This window comes from Cucurbita maxima, unplaced genomic scaffold (genome assembly GCF_002738345.1).
Source record: "Cucurbita maxima cultivar Rimu unplaced genomic scaffold, Cmax_1.0 Cma_Scf00005, whole genome shotgun sequence".
Lineage (NCBI taxonomy): Eukaryota > Viridiplantae > Streptophyta > Magnoliopsida > Cucurbitales > Cucurbitaceae > Cucurbita > Cucurbita maxima.
In genome coordinates this window covers 6,847,854-6,858,328 of record NW_019272021.1, presented here as the reverse complement: position 1 = coordinate 6,858,328, position 10,475 = coordinate 6,847,854, and the positions used below count along the sequence as shown (strand labels likewise).

The window sequence follows — 10,475 nt, the reverse complement described above, 5'->3', positions numbered from 1 at the left end:
ATCAACCCTTCTTACTCCCTCAGAAGTCAGCTCTCAACTCGAGACCACGCACATCGAGGAGTGTCTTTGCGTAACGTAACTTTGTCTGTACATAGTAATTTCCAGTCTTCCTTTTTTCTAGTCTTACAATTGCACTCTTTCAAACTTCATAAGGCTCACCCCACTTATTCTCACATTCAAACTTCAAACTCAAGACCTCTCAATTAGCACTATACTAAGTCATTTTATAATTATGTCTCAATAAGCATTATAATGCTCATATAAATCTAAAAATGTTGAAATGTCATGGTAAGCTCAAGTTGAATGTTTAAGGTCATTTTAACCTAATGAAGGGTCCGATCACCGAGTTTAAGGTCATATTGTTAATTAACTAGGGTTGCGGGTGGAAAATTATGAAAGCGACGCTTTGTTGTTCATGGGTTGTGGATAAGAAATTCAAAGTGTAATAAACAAAAACGAAAGGGGGTTTGGAATAGGAATTGGAATTTATTTTTGTTTGGAATTCGATGCAGCAATAATTGCATCTTTCCATCAAATTCTAAGATCCCATAATGATAGAGTGAGGCACCACACCTTTGGTGGGCTCCACCGTGTCTCAAAAAGCTCCTCCCTTTCTTCTCTTTTTCTCAATAAATAGACTAATCAGCCTTTGGTTTACTCCAACCACCCTAATTCAACCCATAAATTTGTCTTTTCCCCCTTTTTATTCATATCATTTAGGGTTCACTGTTTCCTCCACCTGTCTTCACTCCATCTACATTCTGGAAGGGCTTCTTAAAAGGAAACTTCCACATCTCTATTACTTTACTCTGCATAAAACTTTTATAAAAAAAAAAGGTTAATTGTGTAATAAAAACCTACTTAGAGGAGGTTTTGTAAATCTATAGTTACAAAAATGTGGTGTTAGAGCAAAATATTTAACAAGCAAAGAAATAAGATTTGATTTGAAACTTGGCAATGAAGAAGAAATTGAAATTTGGGCCTTATTTGCCCAATCCTGATGACCTTTGACGGTTGGGCCGATCTAATATTTGATGTCCGCAGGTGGGCTTGTAGAAAACAAAACAATGTTTCCCTTCACTGTCATAAGTGGATTCTATACACAAATGCCGGGAATGAACTGCGACGAGTAGTTGGTTTGAAGTTGGTTTAGGAAAAAATAATGAGGGCAGTAGTTTTAGACAAGAGTCTTGTTAGTCCAAGATGTGCAAAAGTTACTCAGAGAGACTGCACAATTGTATCAGTGTATAAAACCAGTTGTCTTGTTTTCTTGGATGGCCTTCTCTTACCCTTTTCACTCTCACAACTTCACCTCACACAAATCTCTCCTACCCCTCTTCACTCTACTCCACACCCTTCCCCCTCATTTAAATCTTAATCTTTAATTGATTCGACCTTAAAACTCTCTTCTTTAATTTCCCAATTCTTAGAAGAAGAAACAAAAGAAAAAGAAAAACAAGCTCATGAAGCAGTATATCAGATCAATCTTGTCTTGTTCATATCATCTTATCTCATTTCTGAGAAATACGGATGAATTGAGCGCCAATCCAACATCATCAGTTATAACCATTTTAGAAAGGGAGTTCTAGTAAGTAAATTTATAACAATTACGTCTTTACAATTAACAAAATGTCACTAGTATAAAAACATACCTCCTTTCAAAGCCACCACATCCACTACCAAAGTTATGGACTCCTTAAAATATCCGATCCAATTCTGAAAATAGTTTTCATCAATCTGGCTGTGCAAGAAACCACAATCCAGATCATCATCTTCTAAACTTAAAGTTGCATAATTAGTTTTGGAATCTAGTCTGACCTCACATAACCCCAAATTCTTGTGCCTGTGTCCATCTTTAAACTTCATTTCTCAAAAAGCTTTGTGGCCAGAAACTTGGCTCCATGAGCACACAAGCAAGTTCCAACGCATCTACTCACAGCTGACTCCGTGATCACTGCTTCACAAAAAAGATTTTAGAAGTGAATTTGGTAAAATTCCTAATCTATACAATAATCATGCAAGACCCCAGAGTCATCAGCTGCGGACAAATTAAGTCTTCCTTGCCTTTAATTGCTATTACATTGGATGATAAAACAAATAAATCTATAATGAAGATCACTGGAGATGGAAATTCCCAGATCTGCAGTAAAACACGATGAATATCAGAAAGATACACGAGTATTCATTCAATGCATTTTAGATAATTAAACAGCAATATCTACAATAAAAAGAAAATAACTAGAACTATCGAAAGTATACCATCATGCAAACAAGAAAGATCTTGAAGTAACTTGAAATAATGATGGCAAAGAAAAAGTGTTTGTACCTGTACCTGCACAAGCAATGAGAAACAAAAAAATTAGAAACAAAATGAGGCGTCCTACGGGCAAATGGACGCATATTCCAATGCTGGTTTCACTGAAGAAAAGCAATTTGGAAGCATCAAAAAAATTAAAGCAACAGTCTTGAAAATGTTTTACAACTTACTTATGGACCCCGGCTGAGCTCCTCAGAAATACTCTTGACAAAATATGAAGCGCACAAATAAACATAATATTTCCGACACAAATATCCATCAAAATCTACAAAGATGTTTGAGACAACTTCGATAAATGCACGTGATCATCGTGAAACACCTAAAGCAACCAAAAAATGGTTACAGGAGGGATTGCAAACCTTTTGACAGATCCCAATTGTTGATGAAAAGGTCATGTATGATTGTTTCTCACTTAGTCTCAGAAGCATGTACCTGTCTAATTGATTGCGGCTAAGGTACACAATGTAGAGAATAAAGAAATAAGACACAATGTAGAGAATAAAGAAATAAGTATGATGTAAATAGTAGAGTACGAGAAGGACAAGACATCCCAGGGGTGGGGACTCCCCAACCGAATTGGATACAAGCATCCAAAAGAAGAAAACTAAGTCCAAACTTCCACGCTAAATCCTACAAAAGAGCCAAGGAAAAAACCGTATTAGGATTATAAACGTTTCACCATTAGGATTATAAACGTTTCACCATTATAATCCTAGTGTACTCTCTTTTCCTTCTTTATCTTCTTGTCCATATGCTTCCAGCACTCTGTAAAAGCTGTTTTCCTGTTGCTGGAGTTTGTTTATTTTGGCTTGTTATCTTGGGCATATTGCATAACACAGAAGACTACCGATTCAGCAGGGAAGAAATATAGCGGAAGGAAGGGAAGAGAAAACATTTTCTACCATAATTAGAAAAAATAATAATCCAACTAAAAGATTTCATCAAGGTTTATATTTTTAAAAAGAAAAAAGAAAAAAAAAAAGTCAATCCAAATTTCAGAGACGCATAGCGAAGATAAAACTGATAACCACTCATGAAATAAAACGAAATGGTGAACAGAGCTACGAGTTATCAGTCATCACATGCCATGTGAAATGAGAAAAACAAAGATCCATTTGATTTTGTTATGTGCGTGTGAAGGAAATGAGGCAATTGGGTGTGTACCTGACGAGACAAGCAATCTGTATCAATTAGGTTGTAGAGCAGATGTGTGTAAGCCTGGCGCTTGAACAGTATTAAATCGATAAGAACAATCTACCACTTGAAAAATCATATACTCCTCAGACAAAGCAATTGCATACACAAATAGAAACAATCGTAGTAAAGGAGTGGACGACTCACCATGATTTCGCACTCAATGTATTCGTCCGCAACGGATTTGCAGTTGTCCTTAAAACATAAAGCAGCATAAGGATTTTGCAAAAATCGCATAAAAGGAGAGGGGGAGGGAGAAATGTTGAGAAGCAAGCAAGAAAGCTTACGCATTTCACAAGATGCATGTTCCCGGGTGAGTACAGAAGGAACAATTGATTGGTTCCAAATCCACACTGCACACAACGATTCCGGTTTATATCCCTTCCCATTGAGGAATTCCAAGAGAAGAGAGTAATCCAGTGACACGGTCGACCAAGTTGACTCAAATCTTAGTTGTAGGATTTCTAGTACATCTATCTTTCCCTTTTATCGACCCCGACCTGGAATTGGATGATGTTAAGACTTTCGGCATCACCGTAGACTTCGGGCCTATAAAAAAGTGGCCCATGCTTTTATTCCTCAACCGGCCCAGACTGCGACGCACTTCTACTCCTCTCCACTCTCCTATTCATAATTTTGGGGTTAAAACAGCAGGAGCGTGGGAGGAAGTCATGTTGAAATATCATCACTAGCCCAATAGAGTCAAGCCCAATAATTGTACTAGCCCAATAGAGTCAAGCCTAATTGTACGAGCCCAGTATATTTATTTTAGTAGAGATTTTAGGAGAAAGAGATGTAGATATTTTAGGAGAAAGATTCAATTTGTTAGGTCTAGATTCAAATCGGTTAGGTCTAGATTTAGATTGGTTAAATATAGATTGTTTACTCTTAGTATAAATATCCCCACCCTACCTAGGTTATTCATCCAAGTAATCTAAAAACAATAAAAAGCAGAAGTATTCTACAGAGTGTCTTGTATTCTCTTCTCGATTGGTCTTAATAAAGAGAGCGAGTGTTTCCCACAGTGAGTTGTGTTCAACATTTGGTATCAGAGCGAGGTTAGTGTAGGTTATCTGATCTCTTGGAATCCTTAGTATGCTCTGTGGTTGCAGCTCTGCCTGATCTTCCACATCAGAAACGATTTCTTGAGATTAGTGGTGAGTGAGTTTCTTTTGTGTCGTGAGAAGTCTGTGACTCTGCAAGTCTTGTGTCAAAAGAACTTGTTTGGTATTACTGAGGTATGGCCAACACGATGAGTGATTTCCAAATCGTTGGAGGAATTAAGAAACTCAACAACAACAACTACAACACGTGGGCAACATGCATGATGTCCTATTTACAAGGACAGGATCTTTGGGAGATCGTTGGCGGGTGTGAAACTACGCCGCCAGAGGAGGATTCTAACGACGCCTTGCGCAAATGGAGAATCAAAGCAGGCAAAGCAATGTTTGCCTTGAAGACCACCATCGGAGAAGAGATGTTAGAACATATTTGGGATGACAAGACACCGAAAGAAGCATGGGACACATTCGTGATGTTGTTCTCAAAGAAGAATGATACGAGACTACAACTTCTGGAGAATGAGTTGTTGTCAATTTCACAACGTGATATGACGATTGCTCAGTACTTCCACAAGGTCAAATCGATCTGTCGGGAGATTACTGAACTAGACCCAAAGTCCGCCATTGTAGAATCTCGAATGAAGAGGATTATAATCCACGGATTGCGACCAGAATATCGAAGCTTCATTGCTGCTGTACAAGGATGGCCCACTCAACCATCACTGGTAGAGTTCGAAAATTTGTTAGCCAGCCAAGAAGCCATGGCTAAACAAATGGGAGGCTTCACGTTGAAGGGTGAAGAAGCACTCTACACGAGTGAAAGTCAGAGCAATAATAGGCCGTCTACCAGACGTGGATACAATGGTGACAAAAGAAGAAGCCACCAAGGGATTGCACAACCTGAGAGAGCTCAGAAGAACGACAACAAGAGTTTTCAAAGAACGAGATTTGGTGGTATTTGCTATAACTGCGGGAAAAAGGGCCATATGTCTAGAGATTGTTGGTCCAGGAAAAAGACCATTGAAAACAATGTGGCAATATCCAAAAAGAAGATAGAAGATGAATGGGATGCAGAGGTACTATGTCCCATAGAAGAAGACGAGCTAGCACTCATGGCGACAATGGAAGACCATATCAACTATGAGAATGACTGGATCGTTGATTCAGGATGTTCAAATCACATGACTGGCGATCAGAGAAAATTGCAAGACAAGAAAGAGTACAAAGGAAGTCGTATGGTACGTACAGCAAATAACACACAGTTATCAATTGCTCAAATCGGCAATACGACAATCATGCCTGGCAATAAGTCTGATACAGTGTCGCTACATAATGTTTATCATGTACCGGGTATAAAGAAGAACTTGTTGTCAGTGTCACAACTAACAACATCAGGAAGCTATGTCTTGTTTGGGCCAGAAGATGTAAAAGTTTATCAAGATGTTAAGATAATAGGAAAGCCGACGATAGAAGGACGAAGAGTGGAGTCTGTCTACGTTCTATCTGCAGAGTCTGCCTATGTTGACAAGACCCGAAAGAATGAGACGACAGATCTATGGCATGCAAGATTGGGACATATTAGCTACCATAAGTTGAAGCTGATTATGGAGAAATCTATGCTCAAAGGTCTACCACAACTGGAAGTCAAAACAGACGTTGTCTGCGCTGGATGTCAGTATGGTAAAGCTCATCAATTACCATACAAAGAGTCAAGTTTCAAAGCAAAGAAACCATTAGAGTTAGTTCACTCTGATTTGTTCGGCCCAGTCAAACAAGCATCGATCAGCGGAATGCGGTATATGGTGACATTTATTGACGACTACTCAAGATATGTGTGGATTTTCTTTATGAAAGAAAAGTCTGACACGTTCTCAAAGTTTCAAGAATTCAAGATGATGGTCGAAGGAGAAGTAGGAGCGAAGATTCGTTGTCTACGTTCAGACAATGGCGGAGAATACACGTCAGATGAGTTCGATCAATATTTACACGAGTGTGGGATACGACGTCAATTTACATGTGCCAACACGCCACAACAAAATGGTGTAGCAGAAAGAAAGAATCGACACCTTGCAGAAACCTGTCGAAGCATGTTACACGCAAAGAACGTTCCAGGAAGATTTTGGGCTGAAGCTATGCGAACTGCTGCCCATGTGATCAACAAGCTTCCTCAACCAAAGCTAGGGTTCGTCTCACCATTTGAGATACTATGGGATATGAAACCTACAATTAGTTACTTCCGAGTATTTGGCTGTGTTTGCTATGTATTTGTGCCTGACCATCTACGTAGCAAGTTTGACAAGAAAGCAGTCAAGTGTGTATTTGTTGGATACGACAATCAAAGAAAAGGATGGAGGTGCTGTGATCCAACAAGTGGAAAATACTATACATCAAGAGATGTAGTTTTTGATGAAGCATCTACATGGTGGTCCTCGGAGAAGAAAGTCTTATCAGATTCAAACATTGAAGAAATTCTACAACAGAAGCTGGGGGAGCAAACTACACAAATTCAATCAAATGTCGATGCATCTGAAAATCCAAGCGACATTGATATTGACAAGCAGGAGGTGACTCAATCAAGCGAATCTGATAAAAATGAAACAACACATCAACAACTTAGGCGATCAAATAGAATCCGAAGGCCAAATCCTAAGTATGCAAATGCAGCTATTGTAGAAGATAGAGTTTACGAACCAGAGACATATGAAGAAGCATCACAAAACTCGGTTTGGCAGAAAGCGATGGAGGAAGAAATTATAGCCTTGGAGCATAATCAAACTTGGGAACTAGTGCCAAGACTAGGAGATATCAAACCCGTCTCTTGCAAGTGGGTCTATAAAATAAAGCGTCGACCGGATGGATCAATCGAGAGATACAAGGCTCGACTCGTGGCTCGAGGATTTTCTCAACAATATGGACTAGATTATGATGAAACATTCAGTCCAGTGGCAAAGATTACTACCGTACGAGTTCTGCTAGCACTCGCAGCAAGTAAAGATTGGAAACTGTGGCAAATGGATGTGAAGAATGCCTTCTTGCACGGAGAGCTAGACAGGGAGATTTATATGAACCAACCAAAGGGATTTGAGAGTGCAGCTAATCCTAATTATGTATGCAAGCTTAGAAAAGCTCTTTATGGACTGAAACAAGCACCGAGAGCTTGGTATGGTAAGATTGCTGAATTTCTTACCCAAAGTGGTTATTCAGTTGCGCATGCAGACTCAAGCCTATTCATCAAAGAAAGAGAAGGAAATTTGACAATTGTGTTGGTCTACGTGGACGATTTGATTATCACCGGGGACGATGAAAGAGAAATTTATCAAACAAGAGAAAATTTATCAATACGCTTTCAGATGAAAGAGCTAGGAGAGCTTAAACACTTCTTAGGCCTAGAAGTTGATCGCACAGATGAAGGACTGTTTCTCTGCCAACAAAAGTATACCAGAGACATGCTTCAGAAGTTCAACATGTTAGAGTGCAAGCAAGTTTCAACACCGATGGAGATAAATGCCAAGATTTGTGCACATGAAGGCAAAGAGTTGAACGATGAAACAACGTACCGACAACTAGTAGGTAGTCTTATCTACCTAACTTTAACTCGACCTGATATCTCGTATGCAGTTGGGGTTATGAGTCGATACATGCAAAGTCCAAAGAAGTCTCATCTGGATGCAGCTCGACGGATCTTGAGATATATCAAAGGTACAATCGACTATGGTCTTTTGTACAAAAGAAGCAAAGACTGCAAGCTAGTTGGATACTGTGATGCTGACTATGCAGGAGACCACGATACTCGGAGGTCAACCACTGGGTATGTGTTCAAGTTTGGTTCGGGAACAATTTCTTGGTGTAGCAAGAGACAACCAACAGTATCATTATCAACTACAGAAGCAGAGTATAGAGCAGCGGCTGGAGCAGCCCAGGAAAGTACATGGCTAAAACTCTTGATGGAAGATTTGCACCAGAAAATTGACTATCCAATATCACTTCTTTGCGACAACCAATCTGCGATTCGCCTTGCAGAAAATCCAGTGTTTCATGCTAGAACAAAGCATGTGGAGGTGCACTACCATTTCATTAGAGAGAAGGTCCTAAAGGAAGAAATTGAGATGCAGCAGATCAAGACAGATGACCAAGTGGCAGACTTGTTTACAAAAGGGTTGAATACTAGCAAACATGAGAGCTTTCGCTGTCAGCTCAACATGATGCAGCGAATGAGGACTAGTGCTGAGGGGGAGTGTTGAAATATCATCACTAGCCCAATAGAGTCAAGCCCAATAATTGTACTAGCCCAATAGAGTCAAGCCTAATTGTACGAGCCCAGTATATTTATTTTAGTAGAGATTTTAGGAGAAAGAGATGTAGATATTTTAGGAGAAAGATTCAATTTGTTAGGTCTAGATTCAAATCGGTTAGGTCTAGATTTAGATTGGTTAAATATAGATTGTTTACTCTTAGTATAAATATCCCCACCCTACCTAGGTTATTCATCCAAGTAATCTAAAAACAATAAAAAGCAGAAGTATTCTACAGAGTGTCTTGTATTCTCTTCTCGATTGGTCTTAATAAAGAGAGCGAGTGTTTCCCACAGTGAGTTGTGTTCAACAAGTCATTCACTCCCCACGAGATTTGTAGCAGAAGAAACTAAACAACAAATAAACAATTAGGAGAAACACAATGCGACCACACAGATTATAATCAGTTAAGGAGACGAAGTAGCAATGGTGGGAGTGAGATCATTGAAAAAGGCTGAAATGAAGGTGTGCAAAATGCTTGGTATGGACTCACGTCTTCCTTCCCTTTCACAGTGAGTACTCCACTCTCTAATTGAATTTTGACTGTATCGGTTATTTAGAATGATATTTTGCAATTTGTAAGGTAGGAGAGAAGCTGCTATGCCCATCTCTTTTAGTTGCGCTAAGAACATTTAAGCACATTACTCATGGATGAAATTCTTAACACTTCATCTCCAAACAAACAAATCCTTTTCCTATCTTTTTTGGTTGCGCGGATGAAATTCTTAAGTTTAACACTTCATCTCCAAACAAACAAATCCTTTTCCTTAGTGAGTGAGTATGCACAATACTTGTCTCATTCCCTTTGGAGCAATGGCTGGCTCATGGGCCACCCAAACCCCAATCCCATGATCTATTATTAAGGAAGCCGACCACCAAAAAAGGTGTTGTTGTTGTATTAATATAATTTATTTTGTAAAACATTTCTGAATTTGCGTGAAGTGGAAGACGACAGACACCTGTATTAAGCAGTAAACATCATCTTTCCTGCCATTCTGACCAACCCATCTGCACTACACTAAACAACAACAACAACTGCATTCGAGGTGCCCACACAAAACCCAACTCAACCTCTCATCCTTATTTGCTTTCTTCTTTTCTTTCCTTTTTCTTGGAAGGGAAGTAGGGGGGGAGGAAAGGGGGGCCCCCCTTCCTTCCATAGTCAGCGACTGCCACTGTCCTGCCTGAAATTTGCCTTCGCCTCATTGACTTGACTTGACTGCCATCATTGATGAAACTGAATATTTGATGAACTGCTCCTGCAATCTGCTCCGCTGATCCTAGCTTACATTCATCTTCTATCTGAATTCACACGCACTCAACATAAAACCCCCCTTAGTTAAAAACCAATCATATTCCTTGCTCAACTTACCAACAGGAACGGTTCATGCAACAAGTACAAAAAATACCATCCCCAGTTTGTGGAGCAAAAACCATACATTTTATTAGAAAAAAACAAAAATGTGGAAGGCAGGAACAGAGGCGGCCTCTTGGAAGTTGTAACCGAGGCACTGTGCTTGAGTTCCAAAGTCAGACTGGTTGACGTTGACTACAGAAGGAGGAGGGCACAGACTAATAATTTACCCCCCCCCCCCCCCCCCCCCCCCCCCC

At 39.6% G+C, this 10,475-nt stretch overlaps 2 protein-coding genes across 8 annotated transcripts in view; both read right to left on the bottom strand.

The window, feature by feature from the left end:
* Nucleotides 1–466: 466 nt before the first annotated feature.
* On the bottom strand, nt 467–3,989 carry LOC111479047 (protein arv1 homolog). Of its 7 annotated transcripts, none has more exons than XR_002717591.1 (11): nt 3,799–3,989; nt 3,659–3,706; nt 3,482–3,571; nt 2,902–2,947; nt 2,677–2,753; nt 2,488–2,582; nt 2,260–2,332; nt 2,065–2,140; nt 1,819–1,954; nt 1,653–1,741; nt 467–819 (listed from the first exon to the last, which is right to left on the bottom strand). XR_002717591.1 is itself a non-coding variant. In XM_023123507.1 (10 exons), exons 1-9 carry the CDS (start codon nt 3,898–3,900, stop codon nt 1,863–1,865), a joined length of 699 nt encoding a protein of 232 aa, XP_022979275.1. In that variant the 5' UTR covers nt 3,901–3,989; the 3' UTR covers nt 1,477–1,737; nt 1,819–1,862. The 7 variants fall into 7 exon arrangements, 4 of the variants coding, with proteins under 4 accessions (XP_022979275.1, XP_022979274.1, XP_022979277.1 ...); XR_002717592.1 differs by having other exon boundaries at nt 1,653–1,737; XR_002717590.1 differs by having other exon boundaries at nt 476–796; nt 1,006–1,741.
* A 5,729-nt stretch (nt 3,990–9,718) lies between these two features.
* LOC111479046 (transcription factor bHLH57-like) overlaps nt 9,719–10,475 on the bottom strand; it is a 2,545-nt gene continuing 1,788 nt past the window's right edge. The window contains exon 4 of the mRNA XM_023123504.1: nt 9,719–10,166. Within this exon, the coding sequence (XP_022979272.1) occupies nt 9,945–10,166 (222 nt within the window). The 3' untranslated portion in view covers nt 9,719–9,944. The remainder of the gene's footprint in view (nt 10,167–10,475) is intronic.

Coding starts and splice junctions, on each gene's coding strand:
- LOC111479047 (XM_023123506.1), bottom strand. CDS start 3,900: ATGGGAAGGGATATAAACCGGAATCGTTGTGTGCAGTGTGGATTTGGA. Junction 3,707..3,798: donor ACATGCATCTTGTGAAATGC/GTAAGCTTTCTT, acceptor TTATGTTTTAAG/GACAACTGCAAATCCGTTGC. Junction 1,955..2,064: donor CAATGTAATAGCAATTAAAG/GCAAGGAAGACT, acceptor TTTGTGAAGCAG/TGATCACGGAGTCAGCTGTG.